The sequence below is a fragment of the Epinephelus fuscoguttatus genome, linkage group LG16 (genome assembly GCF_011397635.1).
Source record: "Epinephelus fuscoguttatus linkage group LG16, E.fuscoguttatus.final_Chr_v1".
Lineage (NCBI taxonomy): Eukaryota > Metazoa > Chordata > Actinopteri > Perciformes > Serranidae > Epinephelus > Epinephelus fuscoguttatus.
Window position 1 is genome coordinate 28,213,224 of NC_064767.1, and position 26,383 is coordinate 28,239,606.

General features: G+C 43.7%; 1 protein-coding gene across 4 annotated transcripts in view; it reads right to left on the reverse strand.

The window, feature by feature from the left end:
• The window catches only part of LOC125903363 (signal-induced proliferation-associated 1-like protein 2), a 101,105-nt gene that overhangs the window by 60,736 nt on the left and 13,986 nt on the right, over positions 1-26,383 (reverse strand). For all 4 annotated transcript variants that reach the window (XM_049600249.1, XM_049600251.1, XM_049600247.1 and 1 more), the window contains exon 2: positions 3,015-4,797. In XM_049600249.1, coding sequence (XP_049456206.1) covers positions 3,015-4,527 — 1,513 coding nt within the window. In that variant the 5' untranslated portion in view covers positions 4,528-4,797. The remainder of the gene's footprint in view (positions 1-3,014; positions 4,798-26,383) is intronic.

Consider the following 26,383-nt stretch of genomic DNA (forward strand, 5'->3'; position numbering starts at 1 on the left):
TCAAAAAGTTAATTTGTGCAGTAAATATATAACACTCTAATGGACAGCTTGCCTTGAAATTATGCTCCTAAATTGAACATTGTAGCTTCATTTCTTGTAAAGCTTCAAGACCAGCAATGTTGCCATGTGTTGTTAAATCTTTCCAGCAGGTGTATTGTGGGGCATGATGAAAATTGTAATGAACACTAGCAGGGTCATTAGCAGGGCCTTAGACTTTTAGTCTTGTTAGTTTTAATTCTTGTAAGAACCAGTACTAATTTCTGTGTTGACATGAAAAGTATCCAGTTGAACATATATGGTGAAAACTGCTTATAGTGATCACTTGCTCATGTGGATCAAAAAGACAGGATCATTATTATACAAATGCTGATTAAATATTTCCCTTATAGTCTTCAAACAGTGTAGAACAGTGTTAATTTTGGTTCCTTTCATACATGACAATATATGGAAATATAATTTAAAACTACGCCAATAATTCAAACTTGTGTTTTTACTTGACTACTATGATACCGGTCTGCTTACAGCTGGTTACCTGAGGCTGCTGCTGGGTGCAAACAAAGCACCTGTGGTTGAAGTCGCTCCTATGAAGTGCACAGATAATGCCCCGCCACGTATTGCTGAAGTGAAGCAGGCCTTGTTATCACTTTATATTTATGTAATAAATATACACATTAATTAAATGGTAATCTGCATGAGAAATAAAGAAAAAAAAAGACTATAATAATCATCCACTTACAGTGATCATTTTGACCCGGACAGACCTGATCACTACAAGAGGTTTCCACTGTACTCAGGATTATTCTAATAAAGGCTGTTGGAGTATGTGTGTTATGTGTGTGTGTGTTTAGGACATGGACAGGAGCCGAGCTTCGCACACAAAAAGTGATGCCTTGAGCAAACACATCCTAATCCAGGCTAAAGCTGGGGAGAAAGACCTGGATTCAGCAGACAACAAAAGAAAAACCTCAGCAGGGACTCAAAGCACTGACATTCGCAAAGAGATTCCTACAGAAGTTTTGACATTGCATCCATGCCGTGTAGAGCATGCAATGTAAATACGCTGATTCTTGTCAGTGTGGCATTAACGTTGGGGCACAGCGCACATCAGCAAGAATAATAAATAGACTGTATGGAGGCAATGCGGGGTTAACCTCCTGTTGAATGCATGGCTTGTCAGGGACAGGGGACTGAGGGGAAATGCTGTGTGGGGTTATACGGTCAAATGGTGGTAGGAGGCCAAGTGGCCTCTTTGCATACGAGCCAACCGGCATCAGAATACCGACAGCACAGTGAGGGAGTGAGACAGTGTCGACTGTAGAGGAAAGCTTTTTGTCAACACATTTCTGTAACATGTCACTGATACTTATCACGTGGTGTTGACAATTTGCCAAAGGTTGTAGAATGGATGACTTTGATTGTCATGTCAAAGAATGACTCTTCTCCATCTCCATGTCATTCTACACGACAGAAATCTTTAAGAAGTCCTACACTGTTACATTTGTGGCTCCAAGACTTTATTTCAAGTCACATATCTTCATATAAAGCACGATTTACATGAGTAATTCTCAATGATCGGGCAGTGTCCTGGTACCAGTGATCAGATAAAAAACAAACATCCATCCACATTCAAAAGGCTGAAAACCTCTGGTTCATCCCTTATTGTATACGTCAACATCTACCCACATATATGTAACCATGACCTGTGCGTGACAAGCCTTGGCCCGTAGGTGTGACTGAAACATTGTGTCCATTAATGCAGCCTGGGGAGAAACACTCCCGTTGCTAAGGGAAGGAGGGCTTTAGGCAATCGATGGGATCAATGTTCAGCCCAGGTTGATAAAAGCTTGCCCTAAAGTGGTGACACACGGCCATGTTTGTGTGACTGTGTCAGTGTGTGTGTGCCTTTCTTATGTGTGTGTGTTTATGGTGAAGCAGAGGTGATGACAGACTTGCCACTCCGATAAAGCACCTCATGAAAAAAGGGCAAGGGCTACGTCCACATTCTGTGAAAAGGCATCTTCCTTAACAGCTACACCAAACGCTGGAGTGAAACTGACAGCAACACGGGGCATTTCAATTATACATCGGCCTGCCACAGAAAGAGGTCAAAAAACATAACACAATTACAACAAGGATGCGTTCACTGTGTGTGTGTTAACACTACATGGGGCAACATTTCATGGCAAATGACTATCAAAGTAAGCTCAGTGGGATATTAAAAGATACTGTAAGAAGAGCAGATCCGTAATGGTCTTGTTAACTGGCGACTTTGAGCCTAGATTGAGTTTACAGACTGTCACGCTGAAGAATATTTTAATACAGTCTCTTTTTGAAGGTCAGGCATCTCTCAGTGTGAAAGGTGAAGCAGCTGTTTTCTAGAGAGGCTCAAGAATGGGTAATTCAATCTGCTGAGAGCAGCGAACACAGACAGTGGGAAAAACAGATATGTATAATGCGGTGATGGGTTCGGGGTCTGCATGGTATTTCCAGTGTCAGTCGCATAGGTGCTTTAATGAGGGGACCTGGGACCTTGGCATAGTTTTACTGACCCTAAAGTTTCATAGGAGGGGTCCTCACACCCCCGCGTCCCCCGTAGGGAACAGCTGCAACACACCCTCACGCTCACCTCTCGCTTCTCACATGACTAATCACAGCTTCTCTGCAGGGTTCAGGGCAATATCACAGGGAGGACATGACCGTTCCTCTCCCGAGGAAGTGAAACACACACCCTCGCACCGAACACAGGCCTGCTATTGTTCTGTCCTTTATTTCATCTGGTCCTACAAAAATAACTGGGCCGTCAAGATATCTGACCCAATGAGCAGAGGCTGTTCCATTTGGGAGCTCGCTCTCATGTGGCGATCTGCATCTTGTTTCAAGGAAATGGATTTGGCCTGAATAGTTTAATAATCCCCAGCACTGAGTCATTTAAATCCTCCTGTATCATCACTGTTTCATCTCTGCAAACTCAAAAATCAATCGTCATCATCATCATCATCATAAGCATTCCTTACCTCTCCCATAGAAGTACTTGTGGTAGTAGTATGCTCCAAGGTCGATGTGCTCAATGATGTAACGCTTCACCTTCTCCCTGTGGATGGGCTGGTTTTCTCGAGGCACCTCCAGTACAGAGACTCCTGCGTTGGTGCAATGGGAACTTAAAGATGATTCAAAAGAGCAGCTTTCTGACATCCCACTGTAGTTGGCACTGTTGGCTCTGGAGAGGGAGATCCTCCTCTCGCCCTCGCCACCAATCTCATTACGAAAGTGTGGACAGCCCAGCACTAAGCTGTTGCTCTTCCCGTCCCCCTCATCAGCATCTAGGTTCTCCTTGGGGTTTAAGTCCTCCCTGCTGCCTAGTGGAGACTCAAACAAGGGGGCATTCCCACTGCTACATCCTGCTGCTCCGCCATCTGTCCCTGCTCCAGGTACAGCCCCTGCTCCACCTCCGGGCATCGCAGCTCCAGGCCCTAGTCCAGCTGAGGCAGCTGAAGCCCCAGTAGTGGTGTTCTTCCTCTGGCTCAGGTTAGCTCTGCTTGCCACTGCCTCGCTGATGTTGAAAAGAACGCTCTGGACATCATAATGCGCAAAGCATTTTTGGAAGCTGAGCGGCCTCCGGTCATCCTCTATAGAGAGCCGCATGGCATCACTCTCACTCTTTATGGTCCGCAATTTCCTGAACAGAGACGTTTCAGACGATTCTGATTTGAGACGCCTCATGAAGGACTTCTCCGGCTCCCGGCTGTAGAGTAGAGAGTGGTCGATGTAGTCGTAGCCTGGAATGTGGACTATCTCACCCCGGGCAATCTGGGCTGCTGTCTGCAGGCTGGGGGAGAGGGAGGTATCACAGCGCAACAACTCGGGGAAACCCAGTGGCGGTATGCTACGGTGGTCCAGGGTATCCACTCGGTAGCCCCTAAGCATGGTAAAGAAGCCGTCTCCACTCAGACCCTGACGGTCAATGGAGGATGTGCTGCCATATTCACGATGCAGCGAGGCCCCAGTGTTTGGATTGACAGCGTTCTGGTCCATTATGTCCTCAGAGTCAATGTCACTAATGGTAACATCGCTGTTACTGCGTTGACGAATAGGATGTAGACCCTTCAGCGGGGAGTGGCTGAGGAGGTCACTCAGTGTGTATTTGTCAGAGTAGTCTACCTCCAGACAGACTGCTTCTCCTTGCTCCAGTATTTCCACCGTATGTTCCTGCTGGCCATTCTGAAATACTGGTATCACACTCTGATAGTTGGGAGAAGGCCGTCCGTCCCATCCATCTTTCCTTGGTGGCCAGTCTGTCACCCTGGCCCTGACGCCCATTTTAGGCATGGCTGGAGTACCATTTGTTTTGCCTGCGCCTTCAGGTTTCCCTTGCATGTTTGGGGCTGGTGGTCCCATGCTACCATTCAGGGCTTTGAGTTTCCTGTTGAATAGCTCCTCTGACTGCATGGCTCTGGAGTATTCTTCTGGGCCTCCCACAATTCCCACGAGGTTTGATTTGTTATCTGTCACAGGGCTCAAAATACTCATATCCTGCTGGCAGACTCCTTGAAGAGCAAACTTTCAGGACCCTTCTTCATTACATCATGTGATTTGCTCACTGCTGAGCAGAGGAGGAGCCTCTTTCCTGAGTCAACGAAGCAGCCGTCATCGTAACTCACAGAAGGCGGCTGGCACAGCGATCGACACGCAGCATTTGGATGTCAAGGACAAGTGTCTGAGGGGCGCTGAGGCACAGCGGAGTGGAGTCTTTTCTCACAGCGTGCCGCCAATGCAGAACGACAGCTGGAAGAGTTGGATCTATGGCACAGGAACAAAAACAGAGAAGAAAATGTTAGCACACGGCGAAAGGGTTTGAACTGAGACATTTAAAACACAGGGAAAAGCAGTTTGTACTCCTCAAAATGACCCCAAAACACGGCACATTCAGTTCAGCTATAAAAATGATTATCCTGGTGACCTAAATTGTTTGTACCCTGTTATCTTGTAATAAACTCCCACTAAGGGTTATGTAGGGCAGTATTAGTTTTAGAACTATGCAGAGCCTATTATCGAATACGGCTAATTAGTGTATTTGAGAGGAGCTGGTGCCATTATGGGTTTATAACAAGATAGATGTATATCTTTGTTGCTGCTTCCAGCCAATGCCTAACAGATGGCGGTGAAGCAAATTACAGCAACAAGAGGCAGATGTTCAGCTAAATGTTCACATGTACCAATATCTGATCCAACCGCTTGCAGCATCATCGAGCCTGCAAATTATACAGGAGGGATAGTTCTGCATATTCAATGCCAGTTCCACTTCGCCTTTTTATCTGATGTAGTTGGTTAGGAGGAAAATTAACAAGGACCTGATGAGGTAAATTGGCTATGACAAATAAAAATGGAAGTGTAAAATAATATATGTATTAGCCACAAATCTACTGAAATATGAGATCTACTCCACTACTGTGACAACAGAAATGAAAGTTTGCGAGTTTACTCTTTCCCCTTGTTCTGTTCTGCTCACCTGGGGAAATAATAAACAGACAAAAGGCTGAAATCAGCAGTTTTATTCGTTAACCTGAACATCTGAGGACAAAGAGAAGGAGAGTGAAAACATTAGTCGGCTAGTCCTTGAAAAGCAGCTTCGCTCCCTCTTGGGTATTTCAGATGTCAGATACACTCATGCTGCAAACTCACATGGTTTCCATTTTTATGCACAAGTAATGTCTCCTTGTGTTCTTTGCCATGTGTAAACCTTTGTTAAACAGGCGCCGGGTTGGTCATATAGCCTCATTCAACTGTGGAAAACGATTTGACACAGACAATGTAATAAAAATGCTAACAAACAAAGACAGTACTGTATACTGACGCTGAAAGCAAAACTCCAGTAAGAAGCAAGGAACTCCTCTCTCATCAATCCCATCCCATGATAGATGTTGTAGGTTTTAGTGAGGGTAAGTGACTGAGGTGTTATTTCAGGTTCATCTCCTCAAATGCTGACTTTTGCATGGAAGATCACACCACACCATGCCACAATAGAGACTACAAGTCTTCCTGCACTGACCTAAATGCTTTTTTCTTGTTCTTTGTGGCTGGTGGTGTGCCTCGTTCGTCCGACAACTGCAATCATGTGAAAACCCCACAAGTTATAAGTAAACCCTCCACATCACAGAGAACAGGGCACTGGATTGTGAGTGTTTTGCTTCACTTATGAACAGAAGCCCTGTTTAAGGTCCAGTGTGTGGGGTTTAGGGGTATATTGGCATAAATGGAGTGTAATATAACAACTATGTTTTCTTTTGTGTATGATTATCACCTGAACATACGGATTATTGTGTTTTTGTAACCTTAGAATGAGCCTTTTATATGTACATAGGGAACAACTCCTTATTTACAGAGAACACCATGTTACACTACCGTGTTTCTACAGTAGCAAAGAATGGAAAAACCAAACACTGGCTCTAGATAGGGAAATTTGCATTTTCATGTTAGCCACCATAGTTAGCAGCCCTTCCATGACGTGCTGAACATTGGAAAAACACTGATTTTAATATCACCTGGTCCATTTGTTTTGAAGAGGAGTAGATCGCCCGAACAATGAACACTAAAGGAATCTTGACCAAGAGATCACACTTGGCACATGGCAGAGGTTTCAGCTGGTTGTAATCTGCAGTCCTCACCCCCAGATGCCACTAAATCACACACTGCTCCTTTACAACTCTTCTTTTTGTAAGGTTTTACTGTAAACATGATAGATGAGGTTGGGCCTGGCGTCCCAAGCTTTGCTTCAGCTCCATCCACTGGCCTTTAATATGATATCCTCAGTTCACAGACAACTGTTTACATTTCTCACTTACTGTTGAGGAGGAGGGTGAACTATTTTGGGATGAAAATGTAGGCCACATCAAGATTAGCTACAGGCCAGACTAGACCAAATACACTCGGGATGACTCGGAAACACTGTAATAAGAGAGTATGCGCTCAAGCCTGGGCCAAATACAGGTTAATGTATGCATGACCCAAATGTGCAGGAATAGATTGATACTGATATCTTTTCATTCTGATGCCAAACTATCCTCAATCCCCTTTCTCCCATTACAGACTGGTCTGGTTATGAACACAGCTTCATTCACAAGCAGGAAACTGAAGTGTCACTGAATTTAGCACAAGACTTAGAGGAGACAACAAGACATTGTGTTGTGTCATGTCAATGCATAATGTAGTAGCGAGTACTGTTCTGGGAAGTATGTTTGTCCGTTACAGTTGGTGAATGATGAATAATGGAATATGTGCCGGGCTGTAGTGCAGTAAATAATGCCAAAGCCAGTCACTTTCAATACAGACAACAGCTGTGTCTAAACAGGCCAAAGGAGTAGACTTGGGTAAGAGGCTGTTTTTGGTTTTATCATTTCCACATAAAGCAATAAATTCTAAATAATAAAAGTGACTTCTCCAGCTCAAAATTAACGGAATACTTTACTGCCCAAATGACCATTTTTAACAATTACTCACCCCATGTTAAGTTTAATTTCTGGGGAAAACTTTGTTCTATTTCATTCTTCCTGACCACCAGACGGCGGTGCTGGATATCTGCATCTCGCATATGGTCGAGTTGTCATACCAACAAAGTCACCTGTGACCATGCAATGACATAAGGCGTTTGCCACAATAAAAAACCCTCACGTCATCACGCAATCTGCTCCCACAGTGACAGACAACTCTGGCAGTCATCCAGAATTCGTTGGACCATTGTTACAGCTGTAACTCTCATTTTTCTTTGCATGCCTCCTATTAAAGAAGAATCCAGAAACGGAGAAAATTCTAGATGAATTGAAGTTATAGGGGACTGCGTTTCACAATGGTAAAACTATATCAAAACATCTGTTTACAAACTCTCACACAAGTCCTGCAGTGCAATCAAGGTCTCATTTATCCAGTATTATGCTCGGTACTTTTCAAACAGACAACCCTTTTCAACAGGAGTGAAAGTTATCAATGCGGTCTTAAAATCCAGGCTCCACCAACAAAAACAGTTATTTTACCTCGCTAAAAAAGGGAGCTGCTGGTCTACCACTGCCTGGATCAGTTAGTTTGTTTGTGTTATTGTGTGATTTTGGTCTTTTAAAGGGCTGGTTTGGATTCAGCAAAGTCTCACAATGATACAAACAAACTACCAATGGAGGCAGTGGTAGACCAGCAGCTCCTGTGTTCAGCAAGGTATAATTTATGTTTTTGTCAATGGCTTTAAAGAGAGCACTTTTAAGTTTCACTTTTCATTCAGTGCCTTCTCAGAAAGGGCTGTTTGTTTGGAAAGTACAGAGCATAAGACTGGATAAATGAGATTTGGATTACACTGCACAAGTTGTGTGAGAGTTTGTAAACAGATGTTTTGATATAGTGTTGCTGATGTTAAACACAGCCCCCTTTGAATTCAATTTATCAAGAATTTTTGACGTGTTTGGACTTTGTGTTCACTGTGGAAGCATGTGAGAAAACGTTTTTTCCAGGAATTCAACATAGCATGGGGAGAGAAATAGAACATGCCAATTGTCATTTGAGGGCTAAGTATTCCTTTAATAACTGATAGTGTAATTTCCTGTATTAGTGGTTGAGTCATACACATGTATACAATGTTACAGTAAGCAGGAACCAATGTAACATTTTTTTTTCTGGAATATTACCACTATAGGAAGTCTAAATGTAATACTTTTAGGAGATCTTAAATCACCACTTGACAAAAGAGAAAAGGAAGGAAAAGTGATCTCCACTGCGTCAAACACAAAATATCCATCACCCAAGACAGCATGTGAGATGTCCTGTGGCCAAAACAAACAAAGAATCTGGGAAAAATGACTCTAAACTTCTACTCTTGCTGCTGGACATTTATTTTAACTTTCTATATCAACTAAAATCTATCTCACGTCTCTTATCCGTGCCTAACAGGGAGAGCAGAGGTAACCATGTGGCTAGTCTGCTGACCAACACCCAAATGTCACGTGTTGACCGAGCACAGTCCTTTCACACTCACAATAAGAGCCAGTGACAGCCAAAATGTGCCACCTGCGCAAACAGCTTTATCAATGGTGACACTCCAACAGAGGCTTTAACGGATGACTGAGAACAAGAAGAACAAAGAAAGTGACATACTGTAATCTCAACGCATGACAACAAAACAGCATGAATGACTTTTCACAGTAGTCTGTGATGAGCGGCTAAAAAAAGACAGAGGGGTGTAATGCTGTCAACACAGACAAACCAAGAACACAAAGCTTAGTGTTTGGAGAAAACAGGATTACGTCATCGCATAAAATGTAAAATACGGACAAACATCAAGATAAAGACCCAGCAATAGAAAGAAAAAGGAACATTATGTCCCTTTAAAGCACATTTCTAGCTGTGTTATAGCACCCTACTATCTTTTTCCCACTGGTAGTGAGTTCACCGTTAAAAACCCCCCCAAAAAAACAGAAGCAGGAGACTAGCATGTTTATGTTCATACTGTCTGGCCTCTCCATGTTTGTGCTGCTACATGAGGTCAGGAAAGGGTTAGCTGGCCTTTATTTCACGTCGAGGACATGACAGGATAAACCAGTGAACATGGTGGTCTGTGTTTCCCTTTCCTGCCTTCTATTAGCTACTCTCTCTGCGACAGTGATTAATGAACACAGTTGTACCATGTCTCGTTCCACATCCATCCCCCCTGTGCCCCCGACCAATAGAGAGTGCCACGGGCTACTTGGTCAGCAGAATCTATCTTCTGTGTGACCTGAAGGAGGCTGTTTTCTGTCCTTGCCTTTGTGGCTGTGTGTGCAAGGGAGGCAGCAGATGGAGGGTGGGCGGTCTGCTTTGCTAACAGCCCTTTATTACTGGAGTAATGCATCGCCATTATGGGTGTTTAAGACACAAGGCCTGGCGAACAGGGGGAAGGGATGGAGAAGAAGGGATGGGAGAGAAAGAGAGGCCTAATTACAGTAATGAACTCATTTTCTGTCTCTGATGTTGGATAGTCTGTCTTTCATCTCGGTTCATCCAAAGAGGAGTGGCCCGGCGGTTCTGCCAGGTCTTAAAATAATCCTCTGACATTGTGGCCTGATTAAAGGCCTGGCAGATATTAATATGCTGTCAGAAAAGTGAACACGTTCTGTCCACCATCCTGAGATTAATAGTTCACTATCATTGATATTTCACCCGAGCAGGACACACGGCGTGACGCCAGCCGACTCTGACAGACTCACTAGACTGACTGACTTCTCATTAGTCACTTCTTCGACTCCTACACGACTGTCGCTGTGATCATAGAGAGGAAGTCCCTCCGAACAAAGCTGAGGACTGTCCTTTTGTTGGGTTTTGGTTGCAGCTCTCTTGCAGTTCTCTGGATTATCCATGTTTACAGCATCAAATTGATCAAACTGGGTATTATGGCATGTTGAGAAATACTCCACTCCTAGGCGACTTGAGCTAAGAGCGAAAAATAAATGTAATTTCGAAAAAGAGATTTATGTAAATTAAGTCACAATGCAAGCATCTTCTACAAAACAGCACTGCATATATTAACACTGAAGCTGTATTGGATGCCAGTTGCAAACGCATTTTGTGCACAACATTATTAAGATTATTCCACTCAAAGCTGACAGCACTTAAGGAAATTAGGCACATACTGTACACTCAAAAAGCAGGGCCATGTCATAAGCCCTTTAAAAAAAACATTCTTGAGAGGAATCCAAATCCTCTGCATGCCTGATTTGTTTGCGACGCGCCCCACTTCAGGTAGCCGTGACTCTTTGAAAAGCCAAACCTGTCACTTGTCTAAGACCTAAGGTTACCTTTTAAAAATATCCTGTGCTGCATAAACTCAGTGATGTTGCAAAGGTTTAGTAAATTGTGTGTCAAAATTGCAAAAGTCACCTGGGAGTCACAATTTTTCGAGCAAAATATCACAATTTGCATGTTTGGCCATCAAAGGCACAATTTAGCTGTATGTTTCTGCAGGTACACTCATTCTGCCTGATTACAGAGTAACACAATAACAGTACACTGGCAAAGCTGAAGGAAAAAGCATCTTGTAGGCAAAAGGCTCTTAAACAAGATGATTGTATTCAAGCTCTACTTTTAACTTTTCTTAAATGTTCACATTCCTCTAAAACACAGCATCCGGCACAGTGTCCAGCCTATTGCACCACAGGTCAAAGTCAAACATGTTTATTTAGCCCCGACCACGATGCTGAGCCACTCCTGGCCCTGGGGTGAGCACAGACCTGTGATTATGGTCAATTATCTTTAATAAAGCCTGGTGTAATTGAGCCATATTAATGCTCCTCTGTTCTCAGCAAGCAGGAAGTAGTAGCTGGCCTCGTCCCCAAGACGCCTCGACCTCCAGAGCTGAGGCCAAGCTGCAATGCAGTCATCCTCTCCTCCCGCAGCCAAATTAGGGTGCAGTGTAGGTTAGAGGCCAAGATGATTACACCAATTTTCCAGCTCATGGACTTTATCATAAAGTGAGTCAGGCAGCATTACTATGTGAAGCATATTTACAAGGCATTCTCTCAGTGCATTCACAGCCACATTTATTTTAGTTCCTTGTTACCTGCCTTCGACTGTTTTGTATCGACAGGCTGCAGTCAGTCAAACATTTGGATGTGTCACACTGTGTTCATCATTAACACAGAGGAAGGAAAGAAATCCAAGCGGAAAGCAAACAAACCTGAAGGCATGTTGCTTATGCTTCACCGCCTGCCATTTGATTCCTCAATAAACTCGCAGTAAAAACAATGAATCACATTCCATGTCACATCACACTCAAATACAATCAAATTTGCACTGCACACGGTTTTAGTGTTTCGTCCTCCGAGGAGTTGATTTAAAACAACGTGGGAGCTCTGTTTTCAATCCTCTATTGAGAGCAGCTGTTCCAACCTTGCGGTGGGAATTGGAGGGGAGTAGACGATGGTTTTGGGCAGGATAGATATTAAATTCATCACACTTTCAGTCAGTGAAGGAGGGGTGTGGGTGGGTGTATGACTGCAACCAGACACGGGCATCTCCAATCTGATGAAAACACTCATGTTTCTGCTTCACTGGAGCAATTCTTTACCTTAACTGGGTTAAAGCAAAGGAGAATGTGAGGTTAAGAAGAGAAGTGAAAGTGGTGGAGCGGGACGAAAAAAGAGAAAAGAATGGGAGTTTTGCCAAACCGTGCAATTAAACCACAGAACCAATTAATTGGGTGATGTTATCCTTGAGAGTTCATTACTGGGGCCTGGGAAACCAGGCATACCATCTTCCCCAAGTGCCTCCATAACCAGAGAGGACACTTGTTAAGACTCTGTGTGTGTGCGTGTGTGCATGTGTGTGCACCGCTGCTCACACCGACTGAGTCTATGAAAGTATGGACCAAAGAAAACCAAAAGCACCATTCAACGTCTTCCTCTTTCATCTGCTGCTCGCACAATTCAACCTCACAACAGGGAGGAATCTCCCACCAGCTGACACACAAATTAGCACTGATGCTAAAGCCCTGCCATTAATGGCCCTAACACACCCCTTCCTGTACACAACGATAACTCCCCATATCTGCGCCAGTAAGAACCCAATCATCAAACTCCGCCCTCTCTTATTGTGGTCAGACCACCAACCGAACACACCGATGTGCCAATATTGCCTGCAGGGAGTAATGCTGAGATTTTAATGGCCAGTGTGAATGGAGGGTCACACCCTCAGTGGGAGGTAAGGAAACCAGTAAAATGAGTTCCAGCCAGCTGCCTGATATGTGCAGACAAACAGCAAACCATGTCCTGCCAAGTTATACTTTCCAAATATTCACATGGGTGAGAATTTAACAACCACAGATGTTAAAATATATTTAGGTTAAGTGGGGTTGCATAAGTAATAAGCTACAGAATTAAAAATAATACTTTACATGTGATGGGTGGTAATTTGACAGTGTCACCCATTAGACAGGATAAAGGGACTGTCAGTAACCAAACAGACTCCTTCACTTCACTCTATTTCTATCATTATGAGCTCAAGTATACTCAATCTGAAATCAAATTTGGCATGTCCTCAAAGGCAGTTGTATACAGCTCTGGGTGTGACTAGAGGTCTGTCCCTCCACGCACAAGGGTGCAATTTGCAAGTTGCAGAGACATAAAACCAGAAATCCTGACGGTTTGAATAAACAGATGCATGAGCTCCAGATGCAGCTAAAAGTCACAGCTTATGTTACAGGAGGGAAAAGATGATTTAAAACTGGTCCTGGTTCAACTTTACAACGACAAAAAGCAGATGGGGAGCTCGGATGTTTGTTCCCTAAACAAAACAAGGAGACAGAATGGAAAGATTGCTCTTTTCTAACAACACACAGGAGTACAAATGAGGTGTGGCGGCGCTTTTATGATGTGCCAAAATGAGTGACCTGTTTCATTAAAAGAATCTTTACCTGTTCATTACATTATCACACTTAAAAAGCAATTAATACTCCCACCTAAGGTCATTTACTTCACTGCTTTAGAAGTGTATTTAAACACTATTTTTTATGTATTCTGTGTTTTATATTTGGTCCCTGATCAGGAGCAGATAAGATAATTGCAAGTCTCTGTAAATGCTACACTACAGTACATTCCCATTACTTCTTGACTAATCTAGGCAACACAAAACCACTTGAAACTGCTTTGAACAAGAGTACGTTTTAAATGGAGCCCTAAACACACTGCATCATTCGAAGCCCAGTGTGTATTTGTTTGTTCTATTTGCCTACCTGCTGCACTGCCTGAGAGAACATGCCATCTCTGTTTTTTAAATGCACAATCAGCCTCTTCATGTTTTACTACTCATCTGCAATCTTCTCTCTCTTTGACAGTTTGTGTAAATGCACTCTGTCGCTCCGGGCTTAAAAAGTGAGTCATGTCATCACCACTGACCATTCTGACATGATCCACATAAACACACACGGAGAGCTCATACCAACGTGATGATGGGCGCAACAGCAGCAGAGTAGACCAAGGGCACATCCACGCTAATACTCGACTTACTCACCTGAAGATGCATACCACATGACCATTCACGTACACTGGATATGGGCATGTCGGTGTAAACAGGAAGTGGATTGTCTATTCTGCAGCTGGTAGCGTAATTACACAAAATACTACAGAGAGTCAAGGCTGCGGAAGGATTGGGAGTTGTAAAGAAAATATGGCGACATGTTAGGACATTACCAGGAGCATTAACACTTAGTACTTATTACCCACACAAGAAGGATAGGCATTGCTATTGATTAGAGGTACGTAGACCTAGCTATTATGTTTGGCTTGACTCATTGTGACTGGTAAGATCCTACCAGGAAGTGAATGTGGGTGTCTGTAACATTGTTTCCAAAGTCTGTTTCTGCCCGTCTAGGCTTAGGCTACATCCACACTAATATATTTTTGTTTTAAAACGCCTAACTTTTGCTTGGAGTTTTCAAACTCTAACAGGGTCAGCAGAATTTTCAAAGGTCTCCAATTTAAGGTTTCTAAAACGCAGGAGTAGTGTGGACGCTACACCTAAACTAAACAATATTTATGTGTTTTAAAACCAAAAGGTATGAGTGTGGATATGGCCCAAGGTGAGCACAGAAAAAAACAACAAAGAACAGAAGTGTGTGTACCCATGAGTTTGTGCTTGCAAAAAGAGAGAGGGGCTGAACAGAGGCAGCTTCTGCAGGAGCAAAGAGACGATTAGAGGCTTTCTGTTTACATCTCAGCGCACACAGACCCGAGTTGACCCAACAGCAGAAGAACAATCAGTAGAAGAGATAAAAAAGGAGGTCAGACAGCACAGAGTAAACATGTACCCTCATCGTCTCATCATTCCCCCGGCACGGGGCCTAACAATGCACTGTGGGAAATGCCCAAATTCACTAATGCCCTGTCAGTGCCCAAGGTGCACAGACTTATGGAGAACACAGCCTCTATCAAACAAGCACAGCAGTGTGTCCAGGACTCTATCCTCTGGCATGAGTGCTACTTCAAAAGAAACTCCTCATACTCTGTCTGCATTTTGATCTATAGAAAAAACACGAGTAAAAAACTTTCACTTCTGGATTGAGAAGACTAGACAGGAATCTCTGCAAAAAGGAAGTTGCTTCATACCAGAATAAGACTTCAATACCTCCATAACAACCGAGGAAAATTGAACAGCTTTCCACAGATACGAGACAGCTGGAATAAAATAGGCCACTGAGATGTAGCTATGCTCGGAGCTGCACTGTCTCATATCTGCTCATGTGGTTACAGAGCTAACCTGAGGTCGCTGCCCTCCAACAGCCATCTCGCCACACCTCATCTGTCAACAGCTGTGCTCTCACGTGTAAAATTAAACAAAAGATAGCTGTTTGCCTTGCCACCGACTTTGTGGTTTGGACCAGTGGTTATTTCTTGTCTTATCAAGGAGGCAGCTTATATGAACACAAGTCTGTTTTCCTAAACCACTGCACCCCTGAGTCAGCTACACTTCGTGCTAGCAGTAGCTCCATCTGGAATGTCTAAAGCACAGGGGTCACCCGTGATCCGACTCCATTTCACTTGGTTCAGGGAACAGTAAGTATTTACCCAACAGAAACTGCAAATGGTAAAATTCTTTTCATTTCCTGCACACATTTAAATCTCATAATATCTACCATATGCTTAGTCACAGACAAAGAAAAGAGGTCTGCCAGTAGAAAGTGGTTTGAGACTCCACAATTGTGTGTAGAAGCCAGAGTAGAAAAAGGGAGAGTCATTGTAAATCCAATTATGTGTATACTGATCCAAACAACATGAAGGCACACATCTTTCACCTCTGTTTCTCTGGAAACATCAATTGAGTCTTTCAAAAGGAATTGATTGTATTGTGAAGCACTGCAGCATGTTTTGAAGTTATGCATGTGAAGGGTTCAATGCAACATAACATACTTCTAACATAATCAGCGTGTCAGTGGTGTTTTGGCAAGCAATATTCTCAGTAAATATCCACTGCAGATGTTCTTGGAAGTGCTTTAGGAGACATGACTCTTATCAGTTGGTTGCAACTAATGCCTACCATACACTACTAGACTTTAGCCCTGTTTCAACTGAGCAGTCAGGTACGGTTCAGTTCAGTTCGGTACACTTTCTTTCCGTTTCCACTGTGAAAAGTTGTGAATGGTACCAATGGAACCGTTCCATACCGTCCCCATTTTTGGTCCCCCCGCTGTTGGGGTACCTAGCACACAGATCTGATACTAAAAGTTGGAGCTGTGAACACTGCAGTCTGTTGATTGGTCAATAGCGGAAGGTCACTCTTGCTCAGGGCTGAGTCGTGGCTGGTTTGAGGCTTTTGTAACCACTGCTAATACCGTGAAGAGTTTTAGTAGACTGTAACTATAAAATGAAAGGATGTTTTGCGACCTCTTACAGCAGCTGTCGTTGGAACGTGGAACGTTAATTTGTAATGTTACTCAATGCATGAGTTGATGACCTGAATCAGTCAACACTCCTTAAACACTCCATATGACAACTTTGACCATTACTTTAGTTTTCATATGACATACACTTTTGGTAATGAGTGGATCTTCAGGCAGTGAGCGACAACAACCACATGTAAGCCACATGCAAGGGTACTGTTTGCGGTGGAAACGCTAAGCTGTACGTCCCATGTCTGAAGGGTTACTTTTGGTTCCAAAGGTACCATACCCAAAGTGCTTCGTGGAAACGGGCTTTTGAAAAGACTTAACAGACTAAAGTCTGACACTCTCTCACATCTGAGGACAATGCGAGTTTTCAGTCACACACTGTAAGACTAGGAATGGCGCAGGGTCACTATTTGTGAGACTACAGCTTGATTCCTTTTGAGATTATGTCACATCCTGCTCCAAGGGTAAAATATTATGTCAACTCCCTTTATGCCATATTATTCCCTACATGTCTGCAAATCACATAACTTCAGAAACACAACACAAAAGGCGTCACCTGTCGACAGTATTATTGTCAGTTCGGCATCAGTATAATCCATAAAGATAAACTGAATTTGAGTACAAACTTTACATTTGGGATTTTGTCACGTCAATTTACTGCCAGCCTCTGTTGGGTAGCTGTGCCAATTTAGTGGGAAAAGACCTTGGAAATGAGAGATGAGCAGTTTCCAAAATTAAGATTGCTCCCTGAAATACATGCTGGTTGTTGGATCAGATACACAGTGAAGTAAACACTGACTCTTGTTCACTACACAACTAAACCAGTTTCTTCTCCTTTTCCACAGCAACAACACAACAAGAGAACCAAGACGTTGTTTCACCTCCCCAGAGCCCCCTTCTTGTTTACTGCGTATCCGGTTTGCTGCTTCTTGTTTGGTGCTGGAGGGTGTTGACATTGTTCACTTCAACAAAATTCATAATTTACATGAGACGAGACTATAAACCTTTGTCGGAGCATTAAGAGAAGAAAAAGACTGACGTGCAGCTTGGACTGAATTTTTTGACCACCTTACACCAACTATCAAGGAGCACACAACAACCGAGGTAAAACTTTTATTCAGACACTGGAAAATGTGTCTGTGAAAATGAAATCCTTTGAAAAGTTGCTTGGTGTCAGGCCAGCATAAGTGGATACTCCATTCATCAAGTCATTTGTAACAGTATTCCTAGTGCAAACATAAAGCACACCTTTTGCATCAGTTCTACTGTATCTAAATTCCAATGTCAGATAATGCATTAAGTTGACAGCCGTTGATAAAAATAAAAATACCACTGCAGCTCTGGAATGGCGACCTTTCCGTGCCAAGATTAACATAATTACTAACAGCAATCCATCAAGTGGGAGCTTAACCTCAGTCATGGCACTGATGGTAGCTTCAAATAATCACACTGACAAGGTGAGCTATGCAGCAAAGTTATGTTTTTGCAAAGAAAAGAGCTCCTGTTCTTAAGCTGGAGTGAGTCTTATATAAAAACAGCACAGTGGTGGTAGTGCTGGCGGTATGAAGGTAGTGCGGGAGAGAGGCAGGCCTCCTCCTGGCTCCACTGAAAATGGGAGTCTCCTACACTGCTGCCCTGCCAGCTGGCTGTGTGCCCAGCGCCTGCCAGGCAGCACACTGCCATTGTCCTTTAGTTGTTTCAGGGTGATCTGAGAATTAAAATAGACAGGACAACAGATTTTCCCTGTTTATACACATGAGAATGAAAAACAAGCACTGCGGCAAACAAGAGACCCGCAATGCACTGAGTTAAAAGATTTAAGTGAGGTTGTAAACTTGGTGAAGGATCGCGTAGGGAGTCCCTATTCTGATACAAAATGAATGAACACCGACTAATATGACTAATGGAATACTGTTCTATGAGGCTATCACGAAGCACTTAGTTGTATGTCAGGTAACATTATGTAGCAACCAGCATTAGTATCACACCCAAGACACACATGCATAGTTTGAGATGTTGCTCCCACGGCCTATTCAGGTCTTGCAGACTGAAGCTCCTGTATGTTCCCAACAGAAGGAGACCGTGTTTGTTCTTGGCTGCTCCAGTGGAGCCCCACGAACAGAGAGCACTGTGCTGTGGCCCTTCTCCAAAAGGGACCATCTGTCCCCCGAACTTGGCCTAGCCAGGCCGGCCTTCACTGCTCTGTTGAGACAGAAAGGGACGTGCAGGGTTGATGTGGCCCAGCAGGCCTCCAGAATAAACCACCACCTATTTCCATCAGCACACATCCCCCCTCTGCTGCTTCCCAGCAGCCTGCTGCTTACCCTGCAACCTCCATACCAATGACAGCCTGTCAGCAGAGTGCACTCTCTCATGGAGAGGAGAGAAAGAAAACAAGGAGAGAAATGGTGAGAAGAGCGCTCTCATCTTGGAAAAAGGAAGCTGTTAAAAGAGTTGCGAGGACTTGGGATCGAAAGCTCTGAGAACATTCGTGCTTCCACTCCTCTGCTGAGGTCAGTCAGAGTCCACATCGTCACATTATCACTGAGAAACAGCACAGCAGAGGAGGAAGGTGCTGTGTGACACTGTAAAGATTGAGAAGTGACACACTAACGCACAAACACATTCAAGCACATCATTCAAGGAGCAGGATTTATAAATGCTGACCAGCAGTGCGAACTCAGCGCACGTCAATGCCACCAAGCATCACTCCCTCCTTTTATTCACTTTGGCGGTACTCCTTCAAAGTTTGTTTTTTACACTTGGTCTGGTGTTGCTGACAGAAATCTGGCGTAAGAGAGACAATTTGGACTCCTGGGCAGCAGCTGGAGGCTCCACAGCTGACACAGAATAAGGTTTAGTCAACCGGAGGATGTGAGGGGTAGGGAGGACAGGAGTAAGCACTGATACACAGATGAATCACTGGTTTATTCACCCCGCAAGAACTTTTTGTACTGTGTCTGCCAAAGACACACACTCACAAATTCCTCCTGTGATACACCCCACAGGCTAGACCACTCAAACACACCATTGTCTAAAGACCTTCCTCCCTTTATAGAATGCACATCATAAATGCGAGTAAACCGGAGGACAATGTGCATTATTTAGCCTTTTCATTTTGTTCCTAAGAGGCCGTTACATGAAAACCAACATTAAGTATCAACAGTTGCCATGCTTACCTGATTAAGAGAGTCCTTTTTCCATCACAGCCATAAATCCTAAGGGCAGAGGACTCTAAGCCCTGTGAGCTACCGTGATAATGAGCCCACTGTGGAGATGCTATCCAAGTGCATTAAATCCATCAGCCACTTGTTGAGAGAAATCCGCCACACTTCACAGCAGAAAGCCTCTAAAATAAACAACAGCAACCCTTCCTTCTGCTCCTTTATCCAGCAACTAGTTTGGGGAGAAAATGAAGAAAGATGGAAGAAAAAGAAGGAAAGAGCAAAGCAACAACGAGTCTGGCAGCCATCGGGGAGTCAATTTAGTGAAATGCATACAGCTGCTTCTTAATGCACACGACCCTCTCCCTCCCCCTGTGACAAAGCCACCAACAGAATGAGTGAGACTGCAACATTAGCATATGTAAGGGAAAGTAGGTGGCTGTGCTGGGTCGGGGGGACTGTTGGGTGTTGGTGGTTGGGGGAAAGGGGTGGGCCGTGACATTCAGAGCTTCTCTGGCTGACAGGAAGGACAAGAAAAAAAAGGGGGGAAAACTATTGTTCCCAGAAAATGATGCCCAGGTCAAGCCTGTGACCTTCCAAGTTTGTTGCGATGGCTGACATTTGGAGCCATGGGAGATGGAGGGATCCACTTATCCCCTCCATGTCCTATGAGCTTAGTACAAAGGTCTGTCTGGCAAACAGAGTCAGCAACCATGACCACCTCAAACACACTGAGATAAGGAGAAAAGACCCAACCAGAGAGGGGGAATTGCCCTTCTTTCAAAACTGATAATCCCTCTTTCCACAAGCCATATGCTGAACCTGCATATCTCTACCTTCAGCTGAGGAGCAACAGACAGGAGGGACGTAGGGAGGCTGTGAAGGTCCTAAGAGCAAGGACGAGAAATTTATTTAAAAAAGAGTTCATCTCTGCTGGACAGCACTCCGTGGTGCTTCACTGCAAACAGCTATGGGTTTAAGGGGCTACACACACGAAGCCAAAGAACAAGCACCAACAAAGACTGACTGCATTGTGCTCAAGTGCAGCTTTTATCAGAAGATGTGAAGCAATGCATCAAAGACTACAGCTGACAGCAAGCTGACTGCTAGCAGTCATGTACATTCTGCGCCTGCACAGCAGGAGAATAATAAGTAAGGGGTCCATTTAAAAGTTACTTGCTGGCTAAAACTGGCAACGTAAAGGCTCGCTATGCTTTACTATGCACTGGAACTGTGCCTGGAGAAGAAGAGGAAGAAGCAAACAATCAGGAGAACCTATGCAAAACTTGTGAAAAGAACAACTTGCTCTGCTGGAGAGTGGGTGCCAGACACAGAGTAGTCAAACTTTACACAACTTTTTGGCAGCCATATTCTCAATTCATCTTTTCAAATATTTATGAAGAACTTCTTTTTCTGATTACATATACAGATGTCTGAGTGGTGATTTCCTCTTATGCAAGCACAGACAAGTAGGCCATAAGCTGTTGTCTTTGTGGCGTTCAAATGCAAGACGTCAGTCAATGTAAGGCCGAGCCGTCATTAAGTGTTTGATCAGTTGCTGTTTGTTGACACTAGTTGTTTGAGGTCAGCTTGGTGTGTCATGGACCTAATGTGGAGTTGGGTGTGGAGACTGGAGTCCAATAAAACCCTCTGAGCAGGGCACTTTTAACTGGAGCAGACACCTTCTGTTTGGTTGGTCGAATTGTTGGTTGATATGCTCTGGTGCATATCACTGGTGTTAATGTTTTTCCCCAGGAGAAACATCAGGTGCTTTTCTAAAAGCACCCAGCTAAGTGTGCTTTAGAGCCCATTTGGAGATGTAATGTTTTTTCAGCTGAGACACTTTGTTTGTGTCTGGTTGCACAAGATAGGAGCTCTTGCACTGGCTGATGGGAAGGCTGAAGCATGTTGAGGATACACCCACCAGCCTGTGTGGCCAGCAGTACTTATTTCTCCTTCATTGTTGGCAATGTGACAGTTAGTCAGTCTTCGTGATATTTGTCCTGCCCATCCTCTACTGTAACCCGACGGCTGAGTAAATAGTGACAGCTACTAGTGCAGGGTTTTACCCAAAGTTAAACATTTTACAAGTCACGGCAGAAAAAAAAACACCAAAAGTTCAGCAGCCAGTACAGAATGGATACTCAGCGCCTTGTTACATTGCTAGCATTTGTAGCATGGCATAAATACACAGTGGTCTCATTGCAAATACTTCAAACAGTATGCTGGCCTCTGGAAAAACACACTTTGGTGCATTGTGGCCAATTTAGTTAATCTAGAGATAACTTGCAGGTTTTTTCCCGGTTGACCAACTGATTGGTTGAATTGTAGGTAAAATTCCAAAACGACGAGGATTTTCTTTGGTTGACTACAGCCTTACTTTCACCTACTCCAGAGGAGCTGCTCCATAGACAACGCTAAAAAACTGCACTTATGCTTTGCAATAACTGGGAATGAGTGTGTGTGTGTATGCTTGAAGCCAGTTATTTCTAACCTTCCTTTGACACATAAAGGCTAAATAAAGAACAACTCTGACACAAATGACTTTTGATGATACATTTCTCCTCCTGTATAGCGCAACATAATTGAGTTGCAGGGAGCTTAATTGAAAAAACACTAAAACAGTGTCATTCTAACCACTTCCTGATGACTGCTTTGCTCTGTGTGTTTCTGGTTGGAGGTAGGAACATGTTAATAGCAGGAAATGACAGACTTTAATCAAGCTGAATGAATGGCAGCAAGTACAGGTCTTTGTGCCACATTCGGCTTTGATCTAGCCTCTGCAGGCAGGTTCTCAGCTTTGATTCGAGTTGAGGGGAAGGAAAGGGTTTTATTTGAAGAGTGGGAAGCCCCAGGAGGTAACACTTAAGAGTTCTTGTCACTGCATCCCAGCAAACAGACAAACTATTCATCAGCCTACACACATGTGCAGCAGGGCCTGTGGAGAAACACACATTCCCACAAACACTGCTCGTTCGCACATGGACGTCCGGGTCTGATGGGTAATTTACATACCAAGGGTAGTCATTACACAAACGGATACACATGCAGAACGACCTACATTCACAAACACTAGAAAAACATCTTTAACAGCTCAGCTTTCAAATGATGTGCTGAGTATTGACTGATTTAAAATATATCAACTGTCATCTAACTCCATATGATAATAAGGTACGTTTCGTGGCAGCAGATTGTTTTTCTTGTGACACTTAAGGTGTAATTTGTTTAATTTAAGAAGGAATTTACATAGTAAATAGAGAATATTGGGGCGTCGGTGGCTTAGTGGAAGAGCAGGCGCCCATGTACAAGGCTGTTGCCGCAGCAGCCCGGGTTCAAGTCCAGCCTGTGGCCCTTTGCTGCATGTCTCTCACTCTCTCTCCCTCCTTCACGCTTCACTGTCCTGTCAATTAAAGGCAAAAAATGCCCAAAAAAAATCTTAAAAAAAAAAAAAAAGAAAAAAAGAAAAAAGAAAATGGAGAATATTGAGCCAGATGCAATTTTTTTCTGTTTCAGAGTTTTTGTTGTTTTCCCCGCCATGACAAGACTGAAGCATTTTGGAAACTCTGCTCTTTTGATTTCTTGCCGAGAGTTAGATAAGAAGATTGGTGGAGAGAATTTCTTGGCTGGGCTGACTCTCAGGAAGTTACTGCACCTGGTCAAAACACAGTACAGCACAACATGCCATTTTTACACCTCTGATTTTGGATTAAACAATAGATATGTGTTAATTAGTGTTAAACATGTTAATTAGTGAGCCTCAGAGGTCCTGCCAGACAGATTTTTTTTTTGACAGATTAATGGTAGCTGTTCGCCCATTTCCAGTTCTGCTGCTCAGCTAAGTCAACCAGCTGCAGCTTTGTATTCATTGTACAGACACAAGGGATGATTCTTTCTATCCAACTCTCTGCTAGACAGCAGACATGGGGGAAAGTCACACATGTGCAAGCCACAAGCAAGTCTCAAGTTAGTTGTGGTGAGAATCAAGCAAGTCAAGTCAAGTCCCTGCTATAAGTCAAGCAAGTCAAGTCGAGTCATATGTCACATACAGCAAACATCTCCTCACAATCTGCTAGCTACATGTCCTCTGAATATGCTGTGAAAAAGTCCGGTCTCTGTAGGCAGCCCAGGCTCTGCAAATGGCAACAAAAACATTTGGGTCCAGGCTGCACAAACCAGCCAACGCGAGACCAGCAAAAGCAAGCACACACACATGAAAGCGGTGCCCATGTCTCACGGTCACTCGCAAGCATGCACACGTGAATGCAGAGCACAGAGAGGCAGTTAGAGCTACAGGCTACAATGAGGCTAAAACAGAGTTCAAATGATGTTTTTCCAAACTTTTTATGTCGGGGCTTCAGGACACTTGGATCACTATGGACGAGCAGTATGGAGATATTTTGTGGTTTCAATTATGTGTTTTTGGACGTTTGAATCTGGGGCGCCATAAGCCTCCATTAGGTGAAGTTTTATTGCTACCTCCCCTCCCCTTGGATCTCTGCAAGTGATGTGAGGACTCTAAAACTTCACCTGATCCTGCATCGGCATATGGGTGAGTAGATAATGGGTGAATTTTCCTTTTGAGTCATCTGTCTCAAGTCAAAGTCAAGTCCCAAGTCATGAATACAAAGTCGAGTCTTTTATCAACATTAGTCAAGCAAGTCTCAAGTCATCATATTTGCGACTCGAGTCTGGTTCGAGTCAAGTCATGTGACCCAAAATGTTCAAATATTCCTTTAAGCATTGCCATTGGGCAGAACTTTCAGCTAGAGATGCTTGAGTGTTGACGAGTGCCATTATCTCCTCATATTAGTGAGGAAAATCAATCTCAGAACCCACTGGGTATTGTTAGATTACAGTAAGATGATAGCCGATGAGATCCAGTATAGCCGGCGGATATCCAGGCTGAGACTTCCTCTTCCATGCGCAGGTCATTTTGGCTCACCTTTACAATCAGATATGTGCATACAATAGCAGGCAAATGTAAAAAAAAAAATAAGCTAACATAAAGCTAACTCCTCCTCAGACGAAGCTGCTTCGGAGGCAGCATGTCGGTCAATACGTTCCACCGCTAAACAAGGACTGTTTACCTGCCACTCAAACGTGATTCTTCTTGGACTACACATGGAAACCAGAACACCTCCGATAACAAAATCTGCTGCCTGCAGTTTCTGCATACATATGCACTTAACGTTGTATAGGAGGTTCTAGCTTTTTTTGTTTATTCACACACTCTTACATTAACTCTGCATAGGAGCCTATTCTTGTTGAAAAACAACCTTGAGGGTGACTCTTGTCATTCTGTAGACAGCCAGCATGGTAGTATGGAAGCCATTTAGGCCTGCTTCATAATTACAGTACTAAACAAGTTAAAACAGCAGAATGTGATAAGGAACAAGGGCTTCTGTCTGATTGCTCTCACCAGGGGACATTTAATAATCCACCATGAAAGAAAGGCACCTGTATCCGCTTAGATTGAGCTCTCTTTCATGAGGGTGTGACGATAGCCAGGCATGTGATACATTTGCTGTCCAGTATTTTTAGTCCTGCTGATAACGGCATGCTGTGGTAAGGCAAGTTTCTCCTTAGTTATGCAGAGTCGGAGAGGAGCTGTTAAAGGGAATGGCCTGTTCCTCCTGCAGAGAGGAAGGGAGGAAAAGCAGCTGGCAGGCAACAGGCAGGCACAGCATCTCTGAATGTCACTTCTCCCCTATCTGCCCCCTCCTCCTCTCTCTCTCTCTCTCTCTCTCTCTCTCTCTCTCTCCACCTCCTCTCCTCCTCTCAGTTTGTTCTATCTGTTGTCTGAATTCATCAGAGAGCAGGAGGCTGAGCTGCCTCCACTATCCCCCCCATGCCACTCCATCTCGACGACAGAGGAGGAGAGCGAACGGGAAGGGGGTAGTGGGCACATGAGGTGAGGGGGTGGAGAGTAAACAGTGGCTTCGCATCCCTCTATGTTGTTGCTAGGCAACTTTTTCTGCATATGACAGCCTTGAGTGACAGCAGACCTCCCTTCGGAACAAAGAGAGAAAGTTGAGGGAGGGAAGGAAGAGGAGCAGAGACCGGCAGAGAGATGAGTGGTAATCGGGTGAATACAGGGACAGACACATTGTTGCTGAGTTTAAAGCAACACAAAGCAACATAATGAAAAAAACTGGACTAAAAGAGTCTATGAAAGGGTGAAACAGGATGATCTCAGCACTGTTGTTCCAAGGATAAAGATAAATCTGAAGGATCACGACATAATTAACAGAATCAGAAAGCTTTAATGTTTGTGTTTTAATTGATTTCACTAATTTGGGCCTCTACAAATCATTCAAATACAACAGGGCAACTATTCTCTAGTTACGACCCACAGTCAGATGTAACTGGTGATAATGGTTATTGCATCGTTTCAAGTGCTTTTGAAAACATTTTGTCATTGGTCCAAACAACCTTATCTCGGTTCATACCAGATAAAGTAAACTTAATTTCTGTTGCTGTATCACACTGCAGAGCAAACTAACAGATTAATTTTTGAACACTACAACATCCCCACAGGCACACTGAGAATGTCTTATCCAAGTCTTGTTTATATTTTGCCCTTATGCTCTTTCATTACCTATGAACATATGATTAGGATCTGTAAGAAACTCCTCAGGCAGAGTACCAGCATTACCACCAACAACTTACAAACTATACTTTGGCAAAAGTTGGCAGACACTAATAGTTCCGGCTCAGCACATTTTGTGTGCTTCACAGATGACGTGCCTCGTCCATAGGGCACATAATAAGGGTTTTTTGACGATTGCTGGGGCTAAAATTAGCACGTGAATAATAATCACTGGCCTGTGAG